Source organism: Oncorhynchus tshawytscha, linkage group LG31, assembly GCF_018296145.1.
Source record: "Oncorhynchus tshawytscha isolate Ot180627B linkage group LG31, Otsh_v2.0, whole genome shotgun sequence".
NCBI classification, from domain to species: domain Eukaryota; kingdom Metazoa; phylum Chordata; class Actinopteri; order Salmoniformes; family Salmonidae; genus Oncorhynchus; species Oncorhynchus tshawytscha.
This window is the reverse complement of record NC_056459.1, coordinates 29,751,521-29,779,221: the sequence shown is the minus strand read 5'-3', so window position 1 is coordinate 29,779,221 and position 27,701 is coordinate 29,751,521. Positions and strand designations below refer to the sequence as shown.

Genomic DNA, 27,701 nt, shown 5'->3' with positions numbered 1-27,701 from the left:
TTGATCTGAAACACACAAACCCCAATAAGCTTGTTTATTGATGAGATCAGTGAGAAAATATTGCTTCTAATAGGATAACATCAATCAATACTATTCAGACATTTACGACATTCATCATTTTGGGGGGGGGTTTCTACAATTTAGCAATCTGTCGTTTAATCGTTTCGTGGGATGCTATGGCAACAGGAGTGTGAACTTGGCGTTGTGTTGGGGTTGTTCAAACCCTAGTGCATGATGGGTAGGAGTACAGGATTACCATTGGGGTGCAGAGTGGAAGGGGTTGGGGGCTCTAAACTCTCCTATTCATTCTCTCTCTCACACACACACACACACACACACACACACACACACACACACACAGGTCAGGAGGGATGTATGGAAAGTCAAGCAGGACAAACAGGAGTTTTTTTAAATGCTCAATTTCCAAACCTTTTACAAAAACAGTTGTAGTGAGTCACTCTGTCCAGTCTGCAGTTCTGTCTAGTTACCACAAGGAGGGGTGGTTCAGTAACTCCAGGGATGAGGGCTGGACCCAGGGTCCCGGCTCTCTCACACCAGGCTCTTGCTTTGGGGAGAGAGGAGGGGGAGGAGAGGAGCCGGCCTTTGGAAGTGGGAAGCTGTCCTACTGGAGAAGAAGAGGGGGGGAGATGAAGTGTGGAGTGGGGAGGAAAGAAGGGAGGGCATGTGTTAATGAGTTTGGGTTCCAGTCCCACTGGCAGGCTGGGAGTCCAGATCAAAAGGTACAGGGGCATGGGGTTAGAGGGTTTAGATGGGTGGTGAGAAGTCAAGGGTTAAATATCAGGGTTCACAGGTCACTCCTAAAGTGCACCCTGATGCTTGGCGAGCGCTGGGTGTGGGAGGGGCTTATATAGCCTAGCTCCTCCTCCTGTAGACTGCCACTGCATGAATAGCGGCCAGCCTCTGGGTTACCACGATTACCTCCAGTGTTGTTTCCTTCGAAGGAGCGGGAGAACACGGCGCTGGCTGTACGCGATAGGCTGCTCAGAGCGCTATGGCTCGGCCCCTTGGGCACCGATTGGCTGGACGTCAGCGTCAGACGTTTGATTGATAGATCCAGGTTCTCGATCAAAGCCTGCCCCCCTGGAGTACAAGTCTCCTTCTCCTTATGCGACCGTCCACCTAAATGCCACTTCCTGCTTCCTGTCTTGGTCCCTCCCACCCCAGGGGTGATACTGTTGCTGATAGTGATGGTGGGCGGAGTCAGGTAGTCCGGGCCGGACCCTCTTTTAGGCCACACCCCTTCATCCACTTCCGAGATATCCATCAACTCGTCCGGGGAACCCAAATCCACTGCATCTAGCGAGAGAAGGAGGGAGAGCGAGAAAGAGAAGGAGGGCGAGAAGGAGGGCGAGAAGGAGAAAGAGGGAGAGCGAGAAAGAGAAGGAGAGAGAGCGAGAAAGAGGAGGAGAGAGAAAGAGAAAGAGCGAAAAAGAGGAGGGAGAGCAAGAAAGAAGGAGGGAGAGCGAGAAAGAGAAGGAGAGAGAGCGAGAAAGAGAAGGAGAGAGAGCGAGAAAGAGAAGGAGGGAGAGCAAGAAAGAGAAGGAGGGAGAGCGAGAAAGAGAAGGAGGGAGAGCGAGAAAGAGAAGGAGGGAGAGTGAGAAAGAGAAGGAGGGAGAGCGAGAAAGAGAAGGAGGGAGAGCGAGAAAGAGGAGAGAGAGAACACCTTTTTTACATTCCACTTCAAGCACTGGTTACCATTCAGCTGTACTACTGTGTGATAGCAGTTAGTACTGTGATCAGTTAACTTATCAGGTATCACCAGTTATCAGAGGCCAGCAACAGGCAGAGGTCTGGGCAGCAGGAGTAGTAGAAAGCCAAACGCATACCCACCACACACACACACACACACACACACACACACACACACACACACACACCTATCTACTATCTAATACTAGCAGACGGACAGATAGGCAGGTCCTTCAATAAAACTGAACTGATATAAAAACTGAAATGAATACTAAATAAAAACCGTATAACATCTGGGCAAGAGACTGCCAGTATGGGCAGACTAACCCCTTTCTGATTTGATGAGCACAGTGACCTGATGGCCAATCCAGAGCTGCCTATCCTCCTCAGCTGCTACAGCTAACCAATCAGAAGAGAGCAGTCTGTCACCCCCGGCAACCCAGTGATGTGTTGGAGCAAGGCGTTTTAGAGACCACGCACACACACACACCAAACTTCCTTCACCAGTGAATGGAGAACAGAGGGAGAATGGATGGAGAGTGAGGAAGAAGAAAGAGACCCGGAGGACATACAGTAACACCTAGGGTTTCTCTTTATTTTTACTAATTGTCCTCATTGTAGAATAACACTGAAGACATCAAAACTATGAAATAACACATTTGGAATCAAGTCGTAACCCCCCAAAAATAAACTTTGCCTTGATGACAGCTTTGCACACTCTTAGCATTCTCTCAACTAGCTTCATGAGGAATGCTTTCCAACAGTCTTTAAAGGAGCTCCCACATATGCTTGTTGGCTGCTTTTCCTTCACTCTGCGGTCCAACTCATCCCAAAACATCTCAATTGGGTTGAGTTTGGGTGATTGTGGAGGCCAGGTCATCTGATGCATCACTCCCATTACTCTCCTTCCTGGTCAAATAGCCCTTACACAGCCTGGAGGTGTGTTGGGTCATTGTCCTGTTGAAAAACAAATGATAGTGGGACTAAGCACAAACCAGATGGGATATCACTGCAGAATGCTGTGGTAGCCATGCTGGTTAAGTGTGCCTTGAATTCTAAATAAATCACAGACAGTGTCACCAGTAAAGCACCCCCACACCATCACACCTCCTCCTCCATGCTTCACGGTGGGAACCACACATGCGGAGATCATCAGTTCACCAACTCTGTCTCACAAAGTCACGGCGGTTGGAACCAAATATTTAAAATTTGAACTCCGACCAAAGGACAGATTTCCACCAGTCTAATGTCCATTGCTCGTGTTTCTTGGCCCAAGCAAGTCTCTTCTTCTAATTGGTGTCCTTTAGTAGTGGTTTCTTTGCAGCAATTCATCCATGAAGGCCTGATTCACACAGTCTCCTCTGAACAGTTGATGGTGAGATGTGTCTGTTACTTGAGCTCTGAAGCATTTATTTGGGCTGCAATTTCTGAGGCTGGTAATTCTAATGAACTTATCCTCTGCAGCAGAGGTAACTCTGGGTCTTCCTTTCCTGTGGTGGTCCTCATGAGAGACAGTTTCATCATTGCGCTTGGTTTTTGCGACTGCACTTGAAGAAACTTTCATAGTTTTACGGATTGACTGACCTTCATGTCTTAAAGTAATAGACTGTCGTGTCTCTTTGCTTATTTGAGCTGTTCTTGCCATAATATGGACTTGGTCTTTTACCAAATAGGGCTACCTCCTGTATACCACCACTACCATGTCACAACACAACTGATTGGCTCAAACGCATTAAGAAAATAAATTCCACAAATTAACTTTGAAAAAAGCCACACCTATTAATTGAAATGCATTCCAGGTGACTACCTCATGAAGCTGGTTGAGAGAATTCCAAGAGTGTGCAAAGCTGTCATCAAGTAGCAAAGGGTGGCTACATTGAAGAATCTCAAACATAAAACATATTTTGATTTGTTTAACACTTTCTTGGTTACTACAAGATTCCATATGTGTTTTTTCATAGTTTTGATGTCTTCATTATTATACAATGTAGAAAATAGTAAAAATACAAACTTTTGACTGGTACTGTAGATATCAGGAGAGGCAACGCCGCACGGCAAAAGTTAGTCAGCAAACCAATCAGCCGTCATGCTTAGACAAGACCATGCCTCCACACACTGTTACCTAGGTTACCCCGGGGATGGGGAGGGTCTTAGTACTGGGCCCTCCCTGCGGAGGCGGGCCCAGAACCCTCGTCCACCAATCGCCTCACAGACTTCTGCCTCCTGACCTCTTGACCTCTAAGACTGAGGTCGTGGGTGGGGCTGACCTCTGAGGCTGACCCCAGCGGCTCCGGCTCGGGCTGGGTTAATGGTCGGGGGTCACGGGGTCGCAGAGAGTCTCCATTGGGCATCGTCACACTGATCTCTGGGATGGATGACCCTTGACCTCCAGGGGCCGCCAGGTCACTGTCTACACTGACCTCCTGGGACTCTGGGGTCATGGCGATGGGGACACAGATATGAGACAGACACACAAACACAGACAGTAAAATAAATGTGATGGCAAATTTTTTGTTTTTTTATGATCACAAAGTATACAGAGTATAGTGATAATGCACATGCAGACAGTGATAATGTACACGCCTGCATAATAATACAGTCAACTATGCAAAAAGATTAGACAGTGATATAGACAGTGATCACGTATAGACAGTGATATAGACAGTGACCACGTATAGACAGTGACCACGTATAGACAGTGACCACGTATAGACAGTGACCACGTATAGACAGTGACCACGTATAGACAGTGACCACGTATAGACAGTGATCACGTATAGACAGTGACCACGTATAGACAGTGACCACGTATAGACAGTGACCACGTATAGACAGTGATCACGTATAGACAGTGATCACGTAGATGTAATATTGTGTGTTGGTCATGAATGACAAAAATAAAGTGAATGCATCAGTAACATGTACAGTTGAAGTCAGAAGTTTATATACACCTCAGCCAACTACATTTAAACTCCGATTTTCACAATTCCTGACATTTAATCCTAGTAAAAATTCCCTGTCTTAAGTCAGTTAGGATCACCACTTTATTTTAAAGAATGTGAAATGTCAGAATAATAGTAGAGAGAATGATTTATTTCAGCTTTTAATTCTTTCATCAAATTCCCAGTGGGTCAGAAGTTTACATACACTGAATTAGTGTTTGGTAGCATTGCCATTAAATTGTTTAAGTTGGGTAAAATGTTTCGGGTAGCCTTTCACAAGCTTCCCACAATAAGTTGGGTGAATTTTGGCCCATTTCTCCTGACGGAGCTGGTGTAACTGAGTCAAGTTTGTAGGCCTCCTTGCTCGCACACGCTTTTTCAGTTCTGCCCACACATTTTCTATAGGATTGAGGTCAGGGCTTTGTGATGGCCACTCCAACACCTGACTTTGTTGTCCTTAAGCCATTTTGTAAGTATGATTTGGGTCATTGTCCATTTAGAATACCCATTTGCGACCAAGCTTTAACTTGCTGACTGATGTCTTGAGATGTTGCTTCAATATATCCACATTATTTTCCCTCCTCATGATGCCATCTATTTTGTGAAGTGCACCAGTCCCTCCTGCAGCAAAGCACCCCCGCAACATGATGCATCACGGTTGGGATGGTGTTCTTCAGCTTGCAAGCCTCCCCAATTTTCCTCCAAACATAACAATGGTCATTATGGCCTAACAGTTCTATTTTTGTTTCATCAGACCAGAGGACATTTCTCCAAAAAGTACGATCTTTGTCCCCATGTGCAGTTTCAAACAGTAGTCTGGCTTTTTTTATGGCGGTTTTGGAGCAGTGGCTTCTTCCTTGCTGAGCGGCCTTTCAGGTTATGTCGATATAGGACTTGTTTTACTGTGAATATAGATACTTTTGTACCTGTTTCCTCCAGCCTCTTCACAAGGTCCTTTGCTGTTGTTCTGGGATTGATTCACACTTTTCGCACCAAAGTAAGTTCATCTCTAGGAGACAGAACGCGTCTCCTTCCTGAGCGGTCTGACGGCTGCGTGGTCCCATGGTGTTTATACTTGCGTACTATTGTTTGCACAAATGAATGTGGTACCTTCAGGAATTTGGAAATTGCTCCCAAGAATGAACCAGACTTGTGGAGGTCTAGAATTTGTTTTCTAAGGTCTTGGCTGATTTCTTTATATTTTCCCATGATTTCAAGCAAAGAGGCACTGAGTTTGAAGGTAGGCCTTGAAATGCATCCACAGGTACACCTCCAATTGAAATGCATCCACAGGTACACCTCCTCCACCTCAAATTATGTCAATTAGCCTATCAGAAGCTTCTAAAGCCATGACATCATTATCTGGAATTTTCCTAGCTGTTTAAAGGCACAGTCAACTTAATGTATGTAAACTTCTGACCCACTGGAATTGTGATACAGTGAATTATATGTTAGATAATCTGTCTGTAAACATTTGTAGGAGAAATACTTGTGTCATGCACAAAGTAGATGTCCTAACCGACTTGCCAAAACTATAGTTTGTCAACAAGAAATTTGTGGAGTGATTGAAAAACGAGTTTTACTGACTCCAACCTAAGTGTATGTAAACTTCCCACTTCAACTGTATGGGTAGTGATAATGCATCCGTAATATGTTATTTTACTGCTGCTAACTACTTGTTACTATTTATCTCTTATTCTTATCTGTATTTTTTTTAAACTGCATTGTTGGTTAAGGGCTTGTAAGTAAGCATTTCACTGTAAGGTCTACTACACCTGTTGTATTCAGCATTTCACTGTAAGGTCTACTACACCTGTTGTATTCAGCATTTCACTGTAAGGTCTACACCTGTTGTATTCAGCATTTCACTGTAAGGTCTACACATGTTGTATTCAGCATTTCACTGTAAGGTCTACACATGTTGTATTCAGCATTTCACTGTAAGGTCTACACATGTTGTATTCAGCATTTCACTGTAAGGTCTACTGAATACCTGTTGTATTCAGCGCATGTGACTAAAAACATTTGATTTGATTTGATAACAGACAATATGACACATAGTGATGTATATATAAGGATATCTTGATATGGAGAACCCACATGAGCAGTGATCCTAGCTGAATAATATATAGTCAGTAAAGCTGTGTGATCTTGATCTGGAGATAACCCATGACATGCTGAACTGTGGTTGGGAAGGGTCTGGAGCTGATAACCTCTCATTAGTAGTCAGTAGAGCTGTGTGGTTGGGAAGGGTCTGGAGCTGATAACCTCTCTCTAGAGCTGTGTGATTGGGAAGGGTCTGGAGCTGATAACCTCTCATTAGTAGTCAGTAGAGCTGTGTGGTTGGGAAGGGTCTGGAGCTGATAACCTCTCATTAGTAGTCAGTAGAGCTGTGTGGTTGGGAAGGGTCTGGAGCTGATAACCTCTCATTAGTAGTCAGTAGAGCTGTGTGGTTGGGAAGGGTCTGGAGCTGATAACCTCTCATTAGTAGTCAGTAGAGCTGTGGTTGGGAAGGGTCTGGAGGATTAGTAGTCTGGAGCTGATAAGGGTCCTCTCATTAGTAGTCAGTAGAGCTGTGTGGTTGGGAAGGGTCTGGAGCTGATAACCTCTCATTAGTAGTCAGTAGAGCTGTGTGGTTGGGAAGGGTCTGGAGCTGATAATAAGTCAGTAGAGCTGTGTGGTTGGGAAGGGTCTGGAGCTGATAACCTCTCATTAGTAGTCAGTAGAGCTGATTGTCTGCTGTTGGGAAGCTGTGTGGTTGGGAAGGGTCTGGAGCTGATAACCTCTCATTAGTAGTCAGTAGAGCTGTGTGGTTGGGAAGGGTCTGGAGCTGATAACCTCTCATTAGTAGTCAGTAGAGCCACTACAGAGACAGACTAATGTCTTTAATCACTAGACAAGCTACAGAGAATAGGTCAGATACCCTACTGAGACTAGGATAGTGTTTCTAAACCCAGTCCTGTTTGTGTGCCTGTGTGTCTTACCATGTCGTTTCCAGCGATGTCCTCTGATAGAGAGTGAAGTGACTGCGTTCCGTGAGATCCTACAGGACGGAATGCACATTCAGAGGGGCAATTATTAGTAGTTCAAAACAGGTAAACAGGAAACGTCATTTAAAATCATCATCCATCAAAAAACAAATTGATCTAGCTTGGCACATGATACCGTTATGGAATGAAATGTCAAAATCCAATATATTAAAATGTCCACACAAAAAAAGATGAATCTACAAAACTATACCTATCGATGAAAACATGAAAACTGTGTCGATAGAGTTTATACATCACATACCTAGAGGAAGTAGGAGTCATCTCCACCTGAATGATGCGAGTTCCTTCTTTACTAGCGCCAGACTTTAGCGCTGCACACTGTTGAGAGGACTTGATGGCATTACCCACCTAAACACACAATATTAGGCATTGACAACAGGACTGTAGAACAACCGCTGCCTGCTGTGAAGCTGTTTGACACAGCAGCAGCCTTCAGGATTACAGATTAACATCTCAATGTCTCAACATTGAATAATCTACTGGGATTACTGGCACCCCACACACACCATGGGAGAGGTCAGTGTCCTGGCACACACCGGTGTGTGTGTGTGTGTGTGATGTCACCCACCAGTAGAGCTTCAGGGAACAATTCTAGCTGAGCTCGGTACAGAACATCATCCAGCGCCTTGGAACCCAGGTCCATCTCCCCATTACACCTGGAACACACACGCACGGTCCGGGTCAAGGTTAAAATCAGGGGTCAGAGATTAGGGCTAGTGTGTATCAGAGGAGGCTGGTGGGGGGAGGTATAGGAGGACGGGCTCATTGTAATGGCTGAAATGGAATCAATGGAACTGAGTCAAACATGTGGTTTTCATATGTTTGATGCCGTTTTATTTATTCTATTCCAGCCATTACAATGAGCCCGTCCTCCTACAGCTCTTCCCACCAGCCTCCTCTGGTGTGTGTGTTCTCACAGTGCGTAGTGTATCCCAGTGACGAGTTGAACCAGGAACTCAGAGGTGACGGTCAGACGAGAGCTGATACCTTTATACCTCCTCAAGTGTTGTCGTGGGAAACCACAGATACACACCCTGTTAACCAAATCACAGAGCAGAGAATACCATCGGTCAACCAATCACAGTATAAAGAATACAGTCAACCAATCACAGTACAGAGAATAGAGTCAACCAACTGAGACACAAAGGCACTCTTTGAGAAATGTGTCAGCCAGCGTATTTTGTTTTATAAAAGAGCACTATGATTTGAAAAATCCATACCAGTCTAGGTATACTGCTATGTTTTGGCAGGTTTTGCAAGCTAACATTGTTTTTGGAACAAGACAAGGAAGTCTATTACTTGTGTGTAAATGTATTGACCTCAAGCAGCCCTGTTCCTAAAGGCCACAGTGGTGCCAATATTCATGTTCTTATCCAGTAGAACTGTAGTGAGCAGATCGCCCCTCTGAGTGGCTTTAGCTCAGTGTTCAACACACTGCCAGCAGATGAAGTAGTCCTCAGAGAGAGATCTGTGTGTCCTAGCCTCTCTAGGAAGTGGTAGTATCTTGGCTCAGTTCCACGCTCAAGTCTTAAAGAGGATCAGTTGAGCGGATGCTGGCATGGGGAGTGGGAATGTGTGTGTGTGTGTGTGTGTTGGGAATGGACTTTCCCTGATGGCAGAACAGCGCAGGGTCATGACGTATTATCTGTGGTACCTGGAGCTGAGCTGGCAGAGGGACTGCAGAGAGGAGGAGGACATGTAACTGAGGGACGCATTGTAACTCAGCAGCAGGAAGGTCAGCACCTCGAACCTACACACACACACAAAAGTTTGTTTTACTATCCTTGTAGGGACCAAAACATTTATTCCCATTAAAAGTCCTATTTTTCCTAACCACTAACCCATAACTCCACACCCTACCTTTATTTCTAACCCCTAAACAGGCTTTTTCCCTGGTGGGGACCGGCGAACTGCCCAAATTTACCTTGTTTTACTATCCTTGTAAGGACTTGTGGTCTCCACAACAATAGTAAAACCACACACACACAAAATGCAACATTAACACAAACCAAGAACTGTTGCACAACAGTCATGAAAGAAATGTAGCACACAGCAGTCGAGTTCCAACTGAACCATAGCTCGCTGTCTCTGACCTGTTCTGAGCAGTGAAGGTTTCTCTCTGTAGGTGAGGCCCGCTGTACACCACTCTACTCAGCCCGTGATTGGCTAAAGCCCCTTCAGTCAATGCCAGGGAGCCAATGTGGGAGGGCTGGGGGAGGGGTTTATTCATATTAATAACTCTGGATTAGAAACACTTTGATCTGGGGAAGACTGAACAGTTGGTCATCTCTATCCATACACTACTGTTCATAGAGAAAGACTGACTTGTACTTACCTCGTGGTAGACTGAGGGTTTGGAGAGGGAGGGGACAGTGAAAGAGAGGACTTTACTCTGTCCATCCTTATCTACGATCTCCTACATAGAGGGGGGAGACGGAATGTCAGGTTGAAGGAAATAACATTTGTTAAAAGAGCGTGCCAAGAAAGCAATGTCTGAGTGGTGTGTGTGTGAATGTGTGTTCAAAGGCCTGTCAGACACTGTCAGAGCTGCTAAATGTCAGGATGAGTAATCGCTGAGACAGGATGACGACTGACAGCTGACCTACTCTGTTATTCTGAGAGCGAGAGCGAGAGAGAGAGTTGGTGTGTCTCTCACCAGGTTGTATATCCCCAGTAGCAGGGCCTCTATACAGCCCGAGGTGTGTGGGTCCCTGGCTGCAGACGGAGCCAGGAGGAGGGACCAGAGCAGCTCAGGGAGGAACTGGAGCACAAACCGCTGTAGCCAAAGCTCCCCGCTACGGTAGAACTCAAACAGCTGGTGACACACGGGTTCCAACAGCTAGAAGAGAGATGGAGAAGGTTTGAGGGAGAGTTCATTTTAAGTTTTAGCTTTAGTTTCAACATACCTTGGTTGTTGTTTCATCTAAACCCCTTTAGAAAGTTAGCTGGTTATTTAGCAAAGTACACAAGCTCTTGGCTAGTATTTTTCCAGAATGTAGCAATACTAGTGGAAAACGATTGTATCCGTGTGTGTGTGTGTGTGTGTGTGTGTGTGTGTGTGTAGTACGTACATCACTGTAGTTCTCTCTGATGACTTTGTAGAGCGCTGGGACCAGGGAGCCTTTCTCCTTCAGAGATGCTGCGTAGCTGGACACTGCACTGTCAGGAAGGGTCTGTACACAATCACACAGATCAACACTCTGTACTCGGAGTAACCTTGAAATAACAGGTAACGATGCGTGTATGCGTGTGTGAGAATGAGTGAGTGAGAGAGCAACAAATATAACAAAGTCCTCTCATGCTTTGTTGATTTCAAAAAAGCCTTCGACTCAATTTGGCATGAGGGTCTGCTATATACATTGATGGAAAGTGGTGTTGGGGGAAAAACATGCAACATTATAAAATCCATGTACACAAAACAAGTGCGCGGTTAAAATTGGCAATAAACACACATTTCATTCCTCAGGGCCGGGGTGTGAGACAGGGGTGCAGCTTAAGCCCCACCCTCTTCAACATATATATCAGTGAATTGGTGAGGGCACTAGAACAGTCTGCAGCACCTGTCCTCACCCTACTAGAATCTGAAGTCAAATGTTTACTGTTTGCTGATGATCTGGTGCTTCAGTCACCAACCAAGGAGAGCCTACAGCAGCACCTAGATCTTATGCACAGATTGGGTCCAAACAGTGAATCTCACTAAGAACAAAATAATGTTGTTCCAAAAAAAGTCCAGTTGCCAGGACAACTACAAATTCTATCTAGACACAGTTGCCTTAGAGCAGACAAATAAATATACAGTGCCTTTGGAAAGTATTCAGACCCCTTAACTTTTTCCACATTTTGTTAAGTTACAGCCTTATTCTATGATGGATTTAAAATAAATAAAATAATATATATATATATATATGGCTACCAAAACCTGCGGGCTATCCATTTACACTGCAGGCGACGTGAGCAAAACATTTAAACATGTCAACCTTCACAAGGCTGCAGGCCCAGACGGCATCCCCAGCCGCGTCCTCAGAGCATGCGCAGACCAGCTGGATGGTGTGTTTACAGACATATTCAATCAATCCTTATCCCAGTCTGCTGTCCCCACATGCTTCAAGAGGGCCACCATTGTTCCTGTTCCCAAGAAAGCTAAGGTAACAGAGCTAAATGACTACCGCCCCGTAGCACTCGCTTCTGTCATCATTTATTTATTTTATTTTATTTATCTGTTATTTTACCAGGTAAGTTGACTGAGAACACATTCTCATTTGCAGCAACGACCTGGGGAATAGTTACAGGGGAGAGGAGGGGGATGAATGAGCCAATTGTAAACTGGGGATTATTAGGTGACCGTGATGGTTTGAGGGTCAGATTGGGAATTTAGCCAGGACACCGGGGTTAACACCCCTACTCTTACGATAAGTGCCATGGGATCTTTAATGACCTCAGAGAGTCAGGACACCCGTTTAACGTCCCATCCGAAAGACGGCACCCTACACAGGCCAATGTCCCCAATCACTGCCCTGGGGCATTGGGATATTTTTTTAGACCAGAGGAAAGAGTGCCTCCTACTGGCCCTCCAACACCACTTCCAGCAGCATCTGGTCTCCCATCCAGGGACTGACCAGGACTAACCCTGCTTAGCTTCAGAAGCAAGTCAGCAGTGGTATGCTTACCGACCCAATAGGTCCACAGACGACGCAATTGCAATCACACTGCCCTAATCCATCTGGACAAGAGGAATACCTGTGTGAGAATGCTGTTCATCGACTACAGCTCAGCATTTAACACCATAGTACCCTCCAAACTCGTCATCAAGCTCAAGATCCCAGGTCTCCACCTCACTCTGTGCAACTGGGTCCTGGACTTGACGGGCCACCCCCAGGTGGTGAGGGTAGGTAACAACATCTCCACCGCGCTGATCGTCAACACTGGGGCCCCACAAGGGTGCGTTCTCAGCCCTCTCCTGTACTCCCTGTTCACCCACGACTGCGTGGCCATGCATGCCTCCAACTCAATCATCAAGTTTGCAGACGACACTACAGTGGTAGGCTTGATTACTAACGACGATGAGACAGCCTACAGGGAGGAGATGAGGGCCCTCGGAGTGTGGTGTCAGGAAAATAACCTCACACCCAACATCAACAAAACAAAAGAGATGATTGTGGACTTCAGGAAACAGCAGAGGAAGCACCCCCCTATCCACATCGACGGGACAGTAGTGGAGAGGGTAGAAAGTTAAGTTCCTCGGCGTACACATCACAGACAAACTGAAATGGTCCAATCACACAGACAGCATTGTGAAGAAGGCACAGCAGCGCCTCTTCAACTTCAGGAGGCTGAAGAAATTTGGCTTGTCACCAAAAACACTAACATTTTACATATGCACAATCGAGAGCATCCTGTCGGGCTGTATCACCGCCTGGTACGACAACTGCTCCGCCCATAAGCGTAAGGCTCTCCAGAGGGTAGTGAGGTCTGCACAACGCATCACCGGGGGCAAACGACCTGCCCTCCAGGACACCTACACCACCCAATGTCACAGGAAGGCCAAAAAGATCATCAAGGACAACAACCACCCGAGCCACTGCCTGTTCACCCCGCTATCATCCAGAAGGCGAGGTCAGTACAGGTGCATCAAAGCAGGGACCGAGAGCCTCAAAAACAGCTTCTATCTCAAGGCCATCAGACTGTTAACTTCTTGGATATAGGGGGCGCTCTTTTAATTTATGGATAAAAAAACGTGCCCGTTTTAAGAGCAGTATTTTGTCACGAAAAGATGCTCGACTATGCATATAATTGGCAGCTTTGGAAAGAAAACACTCTAAGGTTTCCAAAACTGCAAAGATATTATCTGTGAGTGCCACAGAACTCATGCTACAGGCGATACCAAGATGATACTTTAACCAGGAAATGGGCAGAATTTTCGAAGCTCTGTTTTCTATTGTCTCCTTATATGGCTGTGAATGCGCCGGGAATGAGCCTGCCCTTCCTATCGTTTCTCCAAGGTGTCTGCAGCATTATGACGTATTTGTAGGCATATCATTGGAAGATTGGCCATAAGAGACTACATTTACCACGGGTCCGCCCGGTGTCCTTTGTGTAAATTGGTGCGTAATCTTCAGCCGCAGGCATTTTCTCCTGGGATTCAGAGGGGAAAGCACACTTCCACGAACGATATATCATCGAAGAGATATGTGAAAAACACCTTGAGGATTGGTTCTAAACAACGTTTGCCATGATTGTCGATATTATGGAGTTAATTTGGAAAAAAGTTCGGCGTTTTGAAGACTGAATTTTCGTATTTTTTTGGTAGCCAAACGTGACGCACCAAACGGAGCAATTTCTCCTAAACAAATCATCTTTCAGAAAAAACGGAGCATTTGCTATCTAACTGAGAGTCTCCTCATTGAAAACATCTGACCATTCTTCAAAGGTAATGATTTTATTTGAATGATTTTCTGTTTTTTGTAAAAATGTTGTCTGCTGATGCTAACGCTAAATGCTACACTAGCCGCGCTAGCTGTTACACAAATGCTTATTTTGCAATGGTTGAGAAGCATATTTTGAAAATCTGAGATGACAGTGTTGTTAACAAAAGGCTAAGCTTGAGAGCTAGCATATTAATTTCATTTCATTTGCGATTTTCATGAATAGTTAACGTTGTGTTATGCTAATGAGCTGCGGGGATAATTACACTCCTGGATACAGGTTTTTTTCGTAGCTAAACGTGACGAGGCTGTATTCCCGATCCCGGATCCGGGATGGCTCGACGCAACAGGTTTTAATCAGCCACCACTAACATTGAGTGGCTGCTGCCAAAATACTGACTCAACTCCAGCCACTTTAATAATGGAAAAATTGATGTAATAAATGCATTACTAGCCACTTTAAACAATGCCACTTAATATAATGTTTACATAACCTACATTACTCATCTCATATGTATATACTGTACTCTATACCATCTACTGCATCTTGATGTAATGTATCACTAGCCACTTTAAACTATGCCACTTTTATATGTTTACATACCCTACATTACTCATCTCATATGTATATATACTGTACTCTATACTATCTACTGCATCTTGCCTATGCCATTCTGTACCATCACTCATTCATATATTTTTTTTTATGTACAAATTCTTATTCATGCCTTTACACTTGTGTGTGTATAAGGTAATTGTTGTGAAATTGTTAGGTTAGATTACTCGTTGGATATTACGGCATTGTCGGAACTAGAAGCACAAGCATTTCGCTACACTCGCATTAACATCTGCTAACCATGTGTATGTGACAAATAACATTTGATTACAAAAGTATCCTTCACCTTCAACACAAAACCTCAAACAATGCATGCAGAGCAGAATTAGGACTAATTATTAAAATCCAGAAAAGAACTGTTAAACTCTACAGCCACCTAAAAGGAAGCTATGCCCACAGATTAAACTAGATAAGAGTTCCCTCAGCCAGCTGGTTCTGTGGCTCTGTTCACAAACACAAAACAGACCACCAAGGACAGCAACACAACTAGACCCAACCAAATTATGAGAAAGCAAAAAGATAATTACTTGACACACTGGAAAGAATCAACCAAAAAACTGAGCAAATTGGAATGCTGTCTATCCCTAAACAGTACAAAGTGGTAGAATACCTGACCACAGTGACTGACCCAAAATTAAGACAATCTTTGACTATGTACAGACTCAGTGAGAATAGCCTTGCTATTGAGAGGCCATCGTAGGCAGACCTGGCTCTCAAGAGAAGACAGGCTATGTGCCACACTGCCCACAAAATGAGGTGGAAACTGAGCTGCACTTCCTAACCTCCTGCCCAATGTATGACCATATTAGAGAGACATATTTCCCTCAGATTACACAGATCCACAAAGAATTCGAAAACAAACCCAATTTTGATAAACTCCCATATCTACTGGGTGAAATTCCACAATGTGACATCACAGCAGCAAGATTTGTGACCTGTTGCCACAAGAAAAGGGCAACCAGTGAAGAACAAAACACCATTGTAAATACAACCCATATTTATGTTTATTTATTTTCCCTTTTGCACTTTAACTATTTCCCACAGTCTAAGGTTGGCTTCCGGGTTAAGCAGGCATTGTGTCAAGAAGCAGTGAGGCTTGGCGGGGTTGTGTTTCGGAGGAAACATGCAGCAACGGGACAAGACTAACTACCAATTGGATATTACGGGGAAAAAAGGGTAAAAGTAATTTTAAAAATTACTCTCTCATATCTGTTAGGCGAAATACCAAGATTGGTGGGCCGTTGCCATGAGAACAGGGAAACCAGTGGAACACAAAACACCATTATAAATACAACCAATACTTCTGTTTATTTATCTTACCCCTAAAACACTATACATAGATGATAATATAACATTTGAAATATCTTTATCATTTTTTAAACCTTTTTAAAAGCAATGTTTAAGGTTCTAATAGCTTTTTGTTGATGTTGAATTTGTTTATTTCACTTGCTTTGGTAAACACATGTTTCCCATGCCAATAAAGCCCCTTTGAATTGAGAGTGAGACAGTGTGACAGTGTGACAGAGGTGCAGTGAATACTGATGGTGACACATTGACACTGGTTCTCCACACACACACACACACACACACACCCCTCACCTCACCTTAAACTCCGACAGCCATTCCTCCACCACTCCTTGGTTCATAGCCAACATCTTCGGTCATCTGCTGTGGACACACCTCTACCTAGGAAGCAAGCAAAGAGGCGGTTGTTAAAAGTTAACTTTGGGCAAAAAAGCTAAAATAACGACTTTAAACTGTATAACTGATCAATGCACCATCATACTAGGTCATTTAAAGCTTAAAAACAAAAACATGTATTAATAAGATATTATGCTACAGAAGTGCCTTTTCTTACCGATCTCTACAGCTTTCGCACAAAAACAAATCCTGTGAAATGACGTCAACACATACTGGAGGAGTTAGTGGCTAGCTACACCTGGCTAGCTCAGCTCCTGAACTAGCTAGCTACACCTGGCTAGCTCAGCTCCTGAACTAGCTAGCTACACCTGGCTAGCTCAGCTCCTGAACTAGCTAGCTACACCTGGCTAGCTCAGCTCCTGAACTAGCTAGCTACACCTGGCTAGCTCAGCTCCTGAACTAGCTAGCTACACCTGGCCAGCTCAGCTCCTGAACTAGCTAGCTACATCTGGCTAGCTCAGCTACTGAACTAGCTAGCTACATCTGATTAGCTCAGCTACTGAACTAGCTAGCTACATCTGATTAGCTCAGCTACTGAACTAGCTAGCTACATCTGATTAGCTCAGCTACTGAACTAGCTAGCTACATCTGGCTAGCTCAGCTACTAAACTAGCTAGCTACATCTGGCTAGCTCAGCTAATGAACTAGCTAGCTACACCTGGCTGGCTAAGCTAATGAACTAGCTAGCTACATCTGGCTAGCTCAGCTACTGATGTCCAGAATGACATCAACGAATCACTAAAAGACACACCTCATTTGTTTTTGAAAATTGAGAAAGTAGTTTGTGCCTAAAGTTGACCTTTAATACAAAAAGACACACAATCCAAAAAGCCTTGCTTCCTTCTCGTTTCTCCCTTGATTGCAACTTCAGACATTCTCAGCTGTTTCTCAGCTCTCTCATTATCAACAGCACTCTCCCTCACTCTCTTTCACTTCCTCTCTTTATTATGTTACTTCAGGCTCTCCGCAAGTAACATAAAAGTGTGTGAGTGAGAGAGAGAATGAGTGAGAAAGAAAGAGGGAGAAAGAGAGCGCAACCAGTGAAGAACAAACACCATTATAAATACAACCCATATTTATGTATTTTCCCTTTCGTACTTTAACTATTTGAACATAGTTACAACTCTGTCTATAGCCATAATATGACATTTGAAATATCTTTATTCCCTTGGAACTTTTGTGAGTGTAATGTTTACTGTTCATTTTACTATCTAGTTCACTTGCAATTGGCAATGTTAACATATGTTTCCCATATCAATAAAGCCCTTAAATTTAAATGAATTGAGAGAGGGAGAGAACTCTCATGCAGGAACATGTGCTCAACTTAGTTGAAGAAATTCCACTTCTTAAGATTCTTTATATTCATATCAGTCACACACACACACACACACACACACACACATGGTCTGGTTCCACGAGACCACACACGCACAGACATCTCCTTGTATGGTATAAACAGAGCTAGATGAATCATGTAAATATCATCCAGCTACAGTAGGTTTCCATGGACCCCACCTACCAGACTAGAGAACACATAACGACCAAACTTTGACCATGGCAACAGGGGATCACTGGGAGTCAGTCATTTCAACTGGGTAGAGACACAGTGGAGTGTTGCGAGGCAGCCGGTCAGGTATGCCCAACACCAAACAGGAACTTCAGTGTTGGTTCTAATATTCCCCTCTGTAGGTATGATTTTATTAACTTGTCCAGTGATTTGTTGTCAACCTTTGGAACATTTTCAAAACATTTTTTTGTTGACAATTGCCTGCTAAAAGGTGCGTTTACAGTTAACTATCTTGTGTCAAGAAAAACAGCTGGACGTAATGCGTCACACCTAAAAAGTCAAATAAAGAAACCACTAAAAACTACAGTGGCGAATAAAAACGTAGTGGTTGAAGTGTTTCCACTACCCATTTAGGCAAATTGTGCATTAATAAATTGCCGACTGCCTGTATGCCCTCCCACCTACAGCGCCTTCAGAAATGATTCACACCCCTTGACTTTCTCCACATTTTGTTGTGTCACAGCCTGAATTTAAAACTTAATTGTATCAGTAAAAATCAATTTAGCCTCAAATAAATAATGAAACATGTTCAATTTGGTTTAAATAATGCAAAAACAAAGTGTTGGAGAAGAAAGTAAAAGTGCAATATGTGCCATGTAAAAAAGCTAATGTTTAAGTTCCTTGCTCAGAACATGAGAACATATTTATTTTACTAGGCAAGTCAGTTAAGAACAAATTTTTATTTTCAATGATGGCCTAATGGGTTCAGTGGGTTAACTGCCTGTTCAGGGGCAGAACGACAGATTTGTACCCTGTCAGCTCGGGGGTTTGCAACCTTCTGGTTACTAGTCCAACGCTCTAACCACTAGGCTACCCTGCCGCCCCCATATGAAAGCTGGTGGTTCCTTTTAACATGAGACTTCAATATTTAAAGGTAAGAGATTTTAGCTTGTAGTTAATATAGTATTTATATTACTATTTCTCTATACCATTTATATTTCATATACCTTTGACTATTGGATGTTCTTATAGGCACTTTAGTATTGCCAGTGTAACAGTATAGCTTCTGTCCCTCTCCTCGCCCCTACCTGGGCACGAACCAGGAACACATCGACAACAGCCACCCTCGAAGCATCGTTACCCATCGCTCCACAAAAGCCGCGGCCCTTGCAGAGCAAGGGGAACAACTACTCCAAGTCTCAGAGCAAGTGACGTTTGAAACACAATTAGCGCGCACACCGCTGACTAGCTCGGGAGTTGATAGGCTTGACGTCATAAACAGCTCAATGCTTGAAGCACAGCGAAGAGCTGCTGGCAAACGCACTAAAGTGCCGTTTGAATGAATGCTTACGAGCCTGCTGCTGTCTACCACCACTCAGTCAGACTGCTATATCAAATCATAGACTTAATTATAACATAATAACACGCAGAAATACGAGCCTTAGGTCATTAATATGGTCAAATCCGGAAACTATCATTTCGAAAACAAAACATTTATTATTTCAGTGAAATACGGAACCGTTCGGTATTTTATCTAACGTGTGGCATCCCGAAGTCTAAATATTCCTGTTTACATTGTACAACCTTCAAAGTTATGTCATAATTACGTAAAATTCTGGCAAATTGGTTCCCAAAGAGCCAGGCGGCCCAAAAGGTTATATACGCTGACTCTGTGTGCGATGAACGCAAGAGAAGTGACACAATTTCACCTGGTTAATATTGCCTGCCAACCTGGATGTATTTTAGCTATATATGCAGGTTTAAAAATATCTACTTCTGTGTATTGATTTTAAGAAAGGCATTGGTGTTTATGGTTAGGTACACGTTGGAGCAACGACAGTCCTTTTTCACGAATGCTCACTGCATCGATTATATGCAACGCAGGACACGCTAGATAAACTAGTAATATCATCAACCATGTGTAGTTAACTAGTGATTATGATTGATTGATTGATTGTTTTTTATAAGATAAATTTAATGCTAGCTAGCAACTTACCTTGGCTTCTTACTGCATTTGCGTAACAGGCAGGCTCCTCGTGGAGTGCAATGAGAGGCAGGTGGTTAGAGCGTTGGACTAGTTAACTGTAAGGTTGCAAGATTCTATCCAAGCTGGCTTTTCGCGGGATTCAATGCAATAATTGACTAATATTTGCCATATCTAATAATTATTATGCGCCAATGAATCGCCACGGTCCATGGTCGCCATGGTGAAACTTGCATTCCTGTACATCTGAAATAATTGGATGGTGAAACATGCCAGCCAATCAGAACTGCAAGGCGAAGGCTTTCTTGAAAGTCAGGACAATCCTTGTCCTGCAAAGAAACGTGATTTTTATAGTATTTTTTTATATTTTGCAAGTAGTAAACATTTCAAATTAAATGTGGGGTGGAGGTTACGGTTATGGAATTTACTGTTTTCATCATCATTTGTCGCAATAAATAAAGTTTGACCCAGTCGAATGGATAAACATGTCTCCTATATCTGCCGTTTCCATAACAAACTTTGCGACATTGCTTTTATTTTAAAAAAAAAACCTGTGTCAATGGAAACCTGCAGAGAGCCAATCATTCTATCTGCAACCCCCCACACCCACACTCCATTCCCAGTCTCACACTCCATTCCCAGTCTTACACTCCATTCCCAGTCTCACACACCATTCCCAGTCTCACACACCATTCCCAGTCTCACACACCATTCCCAGTCTCACACACCATTCCCAGTCTTACACTCCATTCCCAGTCTCACACACCATTCCCAGTCTCACACACAAACACACTCCATTCCCAGTCTCACACACAAACACACTCCATTCCCAGTCTCACACACACACACACACACACACACACACACACTCCATTCCCAGTCTCACACACACACACACACACTCCATTCCCAGTCTCACACACAAACACACTCCATTCCCAGTCTCACACACAAACACACTCCATTCCCAGTCTCACACTCCATTCCCAGTCTCACACACCATTCCCAGTCTCACACACAAACACACTCCATTCCCAGTCTCACACACAAACACACTCCATTCCCAGTCTCACACACACACACACACACACACACACACACACACTCCATTCCCAGTCTCACACACACACACACACACACACTCCATTCCCAGTCTCACACACAAACACACTCCATTCCCAGTCTCACACACAAACACACTCCATTCCCAGTCTCACACACAAACACACTCCATTCCCAGTCTCACACACAAACACACTCCATTCCCAGTCTCACACACAAACACACTCCATTCCCAGTCTCACACACAAACACACTCCATTCCCAGTCTCACACACAAACACACTCCATCCCCAGTCTCACACACAAACACACTCCATTCCCAGTCTCTCTCTCTCTCTCACACACACACACACACAATTCCCCCCACACACACACACCATTCACACACACACCATTCCCACACACACACACACACCATTCCCACACACACACACACACACCATTCCCACACACACCATTCCCCCACACATACACACACCATTCCCCCCCACACACACACACACCATTCCCCCCCCCACACACACACACACACACCATCCCCCCCCCCCACACACACACACACTCCTCCCAGACACCTCAGTCATCATGACCTCACCTAACCCATACTCACACTCTAATGAGTCCCGATTCTCTGTCCTTTCTCCCAAATAACACACTCCTCCCCACCCCACCCACTTAAAACTGGATTGGTGTAAGCATGGGCTTGCCTACACCAGTCTTTTCCCTTATAAAACCATGAAGGGAAGTGAACAAGTGCTGTGAAAATGGACCGGACAAGCAAACGCTGCTCTGGCATGTTATCAGACAGGAGCAAAAGCCAGGAAGTGAATGGACCAATCAGTACACCCTGTTTTGGAGAGCTTGGAGGTGAGAAGAAAGTGCTGCCCCAGATGTTTTTTCCTGTAGAAACAGAAAAGAGACCGAGAGAGAGAAAGAGCGTGAGAGAGAGAGAAAGAGCGAGAGAGAGAGAATTGGCGAGGGCACTAGAACAGTCTGCAGCACCAGACCTCACCCTACTAGGATCTGAAGTCAAATGCCTACTGTTTGCTGCTGCACCAGAATCTGCACAGATCTGGGCCCTGACAGTGAATCTAAGTGAGACACAAATAATGGTGTTCCAAAGAAGGCCCAGTTGCCATGACAACAAATACAAATTCCATCTAGACACCGTTGTCCTTAAGTACACAAAACAACTATACATTCCTATACGGCCTAAACATCAGCGCCACAGGTAACTTCCACAAAGCTGTAAACGATCTGAGAGACAAGGCAAGAAGGGCCTTCCTTCTATGCCATCAAAAGGAACATAACATTTGACGTTCCCGCGATTCATCCGATAGCGTTGAGTTCAATAAGTGCATCGACGATGTTGTCCCCACAGTGATTAAGAACGTACCCAAACCAAAAACCATGAAGTACAGGCAATACCCGCACTGGGATACAGGCCAGAGCTACCGCTTGCTGCGGTCAGTCGCCTAAACTGTGGCACAAATTGTGGAATTCCCACACCTAGCCAAACTATTATACTAAATTATTGGGGAGGTGTGAATGTTTCTGTCAGAGAGTCCATCTCCTCTACCACTATAGAGACCTGCATCGGCCCCAAAAAATAAATCAGCTGGCGTGTGGTCCCGGAGTTGAGAGAACTTGGGTAACGGAGTAATTACACTTGACATGTGGACTGACGATTTTCTAAAAATAGAACACTTGTGCCTTACAGCCAATTACATAAACAAAGAGTGGGTGCTTGTGAAGAGGATGCTATTCACCACAGAGTGGGACATTTCCCAGTGCAAAACTGCAGATACCATAAGGCCAGCTATTGTGAAAGAATACTTGGGTATCTTGTTGATTTTCCTCCATCGCTTCAAAGAGGCCACACTCCCCTTGGGAGGCAAGTAAACAGCCTACTGTTGACCCGGTAACTGTGTGGTTCCTGGTTCCTAAAGATAAAGCTTCACCTACAGCTGGATTAGTGGTGTCTGAGAAGAGAAGCCAGTTGACCAGGCACGGACATCCGTTTCCTGCTATTTTTACACTATTGTTCTAAATTCAAAAATCACCCTCTTCTTCTTCATCCTCATCATTATTCAGTTCATTCAATTTCAAAATGGTGAAGTCGTGCACATTTATCAGTTCCTATCTGGTTTCCATCACTTATTCATCAATTCACCTCATTCATTCAGTGAGGAGAGAGACGCAATAGCGCCTGGGAACCAACGCTTTACACCAAACCCAAAAGAATAACCAGCGATCTAACTCCCACTTGCTGTGACATAATATACCGTACTATACCATAATGCACCACTGCATAAAGTCCATACCGTACTACACCATAATGCACCACTGCATAAAGTCCATACCGTACTACACCATAATGCACCACTGCATAAAGTCAATACCATACTACACCATAATGCACCACTGCATAAAGTCAATACCGTACTACACCATAATGCACCACTGCATAAAGTCAATACCGTACTATACCATAATGCACCACTGCATAAAGTCCATACCGTACTACACCATAATGCACCACTGCATAATGTCAATACCGTACTATACCATAGTGCACCACTGCATAAAGTCAATACCGTACTATACCATAATGCACCACTGCATAAAGTCAATACCGTACTATACCATAATGCACCACTGCATAAAATCAATACCGTACCATACCATAGTGCACAACAGAATAAAGTCAATACCATACTATGCCATCGTGCGCCACAGCATAAAGTCAACTTTTAATTGAGGAACCACAGTATAGGCTTAGCTCTGATCATATTCACTGAGAGCTCTCTCCTCATACTGCTGTTAGGCCAAGCTCTCTCCTATCAGGAGCCATGAGCGGGTGTCAAATGAAAGCTAAGAGAGTCTATATTTTAGAGGACATTAAGGCATAAATACATTTCCCTAGGAATAAGGCTTTGATTCCTCGTCAAACAGATGGAAAGGGGGTCTTAGACAACATCTACTAGAAAAAGTCTTACTGTATTACAAATACAAATACATTTTTTTTTAATGTAGATTTTTTATTTATTTAACCTTTTATTTAACTAGGCAAGTCATTTAAGAACAAATTCTCATTTACAATGACAGCGTACCCCTGCCAAACCCTGAATACGCTGGGCCAATTGTGCGCCGCCCTATGGGACACCCAATCACGGGCCGGTTGTGATACAGCCCAGAATCGAACCAGGGTCTGTAGTGACACCTCCAGCACTGACATGCAGTGCCTTAGACCGCTGCCGCACTAGGGAGCCCAAAGTCCCCTGCCAACTACTATCAACACATATTATGTTTTTGATAAATGGTTCTGCTTTCTGTAAGTTTAAGAAACATTGCCTTGTAATTCCGTTACCAAAAAACCCACATACCTTGAATATATGTTCTAATGTCTCTCCCTCATGTGGAGGGAGGATAATGAAAGATCACAGAAGTAACAAGTGAAGGTAGACCTACCAATTAGTTTTATTTTGCTGATATGAAGTTTATGAATTATTAAGGGATTAAAACTATTAATTATCTTACTGCAATTGAATTGGCTACAATGGGAAAACGTAGTAGTTACAAACCAGTTGTATCACCTGCTACTGTCCTCCCTTCCACTGGCATACTGTTATGTTCAGCTCACAACTCTCCCCATTTACTGTAACAGGCATCCTCAGCCACTGAGCACCGACAAAACCGGACGTCCAGGAACGTTTAAAAGTAGTAGAAATTTGGTCAGTCTGCTCTGGCCAGACTAAACCTGAACCAATGATAGAAGTCTGTTTCACAAGTTCGGACAGCGCAGTAATTACAGTAGAGCACAGGACTATACTTTACAGTAGAGGTCAGTTCAGTAGAGGTCAGCACAGTAGAGGTCAGCACAGTAGAGGTCAGCACAGTAGAGGTCAGCACAGTAGAGGTCAGTACAGTAGAGGTCAGCACAGTAGAGGTCAGCACAGTAGAGGTCAGCACAGTAGAGGTCAGCACAGTAAAGGTCAGCACAGTAGAGGTCAGCACAGTAGAGGTCAGCACAGTAGAGGTCAGCACAGTAGAGGTCAGCACAGTAGAGGTCGCAGACCATCAACAAATTTGCGTTTAGAACTCGTCATCCGTGTTTCGTATTGAAAGTCAGTGTTTCATCTATAGACTGATCAGGGATGTGCAACTATAGCTTTCCTTCCTAGAAAAACACATTTCTTACACGCTTTTAAAAAATACATATTTCTGCATTAAAAACACAGAATTCTGGATTAATGAGACCCCTGGTGCAGTACAGTATAATGTACTGTATTGTACTGAACATATCAACTTCACTGTATGTACTGTACTGTGATTGGTTCAAATTTGGTCTGGTACAGACCGTGGTCACACAGTTTCTAAACCCAGAGGCGCAACATCGCGAGACTTCCAGGAACACTTGTGAAGCAGACCGGGCCGGGGTTTGGCCTGGGAGAAGTCAATGAGAAGTGAAACACTGTTCCTTAAATTGTTCATTTTCTCAAAAATCTAAAAGCCACAACCTAGATTCCAGCCAATGTCTCAATTAGCTGAACTTATTATTACTCCTACCTCGTGAGTGACAAACTGACTTTTTTTGTTTGTTGTCAAAAACAACTTTATATTTAAAGGAGTGCCTTTGATTTGATGGCCTGCACATGCGCAGTCCAGCGCAAGACGACCGTTAGGGCCGATGACGTGATCCTACGCATGAGTTTAGCTAGCCAACATCGCCATGGCATCGCCTACATTTGTGTTCTGGGATTTGTATTGGAGAAGCAGTACTGTACTGTCTTTGCCGTGGTGTTATTTGGGGGAGGAGCGTGTGTAGAATACCCAAATATGCAAAAGACAGATATTGGATATTTCTACCTGTGTACCTACTGAAGATGCATCACAGTGAAATTCATAACCATAATTCACATCCATAATTATATATTTCTGTGTAGTACAGATAAGGGTCACGTGATCTTATTCCTTTACCAGATGTAAATCCACTTCACTTAATGTAATTCAATAACCATATTTTTTTTCCTCAAAACTCAAGTGTCAATGTCATAGACGACACCATGTTCTTTCTGCAGACATCTTTGAATCTTAATTTGGTGGTCGCATGGAGTCGCATAAAAACTGAGGGAGATTTCTGCACAGATATGGGCCCTGACAGGAGGGAGATTTACAAAAATGTGTTTCAGCACAATTCTTCCAAAATGTCTGTGTAAATTATTCAAAGTACTCCTTGTGCATGGTTTGTTAAACTTTGAAATCAAATGTTTTGGTTTGGCATACATTTGAAAGTGAAGAATCTGAATCAATGTGTAAATCCACCACTGTGGAACTGCTCTATAGCAGAGGGACTCTGTGTGTGTGTGTGTGTGTGTGTGTGTGTGTCTGTCTGACTCTACAGTCGTGAGTCGGGTGGGTATAATTTGTGGAACTTTCCAACAAGAATCTGTTCCAAAAACTTCGTAAATAACAAGGACGCCAACAAACAACGTTGTATAGCGGCAGAATAAGATACCGGATATGGAGTGGGCTACTTCATTACATTTTCACTCACCACGTTTATTCCGAAAAATGTCTGTCCTCACTCTGGTTGTCTATGGACAAACATTAAGAATAATATACGTGGTGAGTTGATGCCTATTCGGCAGCTAGTTTACAGGGTGAATTGATGGTGCTACTTTGTATAAATTGTTTGTTGGCGTCCTTGTTATTTACGAAGTTTTTGGAACAGATTCATGTTGGAAAGTTCAACTAATTATTCCCACCCTGGTGAGTCTGTATCCACCGCAGATCGATGTTACAAGACTATTGATCAGTGTATAGCCACAATATCTACCGGCATAAACACTAAGCAGTAGCTAGTTGACCGTCACTACAATACAAATCATAATCAATTGATTAACTACATCGTATGGAGACTAAACCAGGTACTGCTGGAAATAAGACTAGGGTATAAATGACTTACTAGCTGAGGGACAAACTTTTTTTTGACAGCGGTCTGATTACGGAAGCCACCTGGGCTTGTCATGCCAATGACTAGTTTACCATCTAACCAGCGATCGTAGTTATCTTGCCAACCTAAGTCACGAAACCAGCTACTAATAAATGATTTTTAACTCACGCCTGACACAGTTGACTCAACGTTAGTTAGTTTGCTACAGTAGATGCCAACAGTAGTTGGCAATATTCCTAGTTCTCAAAGCTTCTCCAGTGAGCTCAACAGCAATCTGCTTCCTATTGTAAGATAGTTATTTTACCTTTTAACAGTTATTACAAGCTCCTTTGTGTGAGGTCGCTGGCAGCAGTAACTACTTTAGCTAGCGATATTTGTTTCCTCAGAGCAGAATCATTCGCCAACTCAAGTCAGATTTCAAACTGAAAATGTGCATACAGTCAGAATGGCCTCTCCAAGAAGACGAGCTGGAAAATTGTATTATTGACTTACTATCATGCTCTCTCTCTCGCGATTTCCTTTTGTCTCCCAAGTCCACTATTGTTCCGTCCAAGCATATGGGTAGCTATCAATTACTTCATAAATCCACTTATCTAAATAATTTATCAACATACACCTCCATCTTCATTTACGACCACAATTCCTACTAGCTTGAATCCGAGGATTAATTCGGAATGACAGGCATGTGAGCAAATGGTCAAACAGTATAAAATGTAACCCCCACGCCTCCAGAAATAGCGACCAATGGAAT

The 27,701-nt window shown here is 43.7% G+C and overlaps 1 protein-coding gene across 4 annotated transcripts; it reads right to left on the bottom strand.

Annotated features, from left to right (window-relative positions):
- Nucleotides 1-27,634, bottom strand: LOC112235874 (hyccin). Of its 4 annotated transcripts, XM_024404426.2 has the most exons (13): nt 27,443-27,634; nt 16,345-16,426; nt 10,774-10,875; nt 10,359-10,541; nt 10,038-10,118; nt 9,796-9,911; nt 9,357-9,452; nt 8,620-8,736; nt 8,271-8,358; nt 7,944-8,050; nt 7,637-7,695; nt 3,833-4,141; nt 1,183-1,317 (listed from the first exon to the last, which is right to left on the bottom strand). In XM_024404426.2, the coding sequence occupies exons 2-12, from the start codon at nt 16,393-16,395 to the stop codon at nt 3,861-3,863; spliced, it is 1,281 nt and encodes a 426-aa protein (XP_024260194.1). In that variant the 5' UTR covers nt 16,396-16,426; nt 27,443-27,634; the 3' UTR covers nt 1,183-1,317; nt 3,833-3,860. The 4 variants fall into 4 exon arrangements, with proteins under 4 accessions (XP_024260192.1, XP_042165934.1, XP_024260193.1 ...); XM_024404424.2 differs by lacking the exon at nt 3,833-4,141 and having other exon boundaries at nt 1-1,317; nt 27,443-27,633; XM_042310000.1 differs by lacking the exons at nt 3,833-4,141; nt 27,443-27,634 and adding an exon at nt 17,193-17,337 and having other exon boundaries at nt 1-1,317.
- Nucleotides 27,635-27,701: the final 67 nt, after the last annotated feature.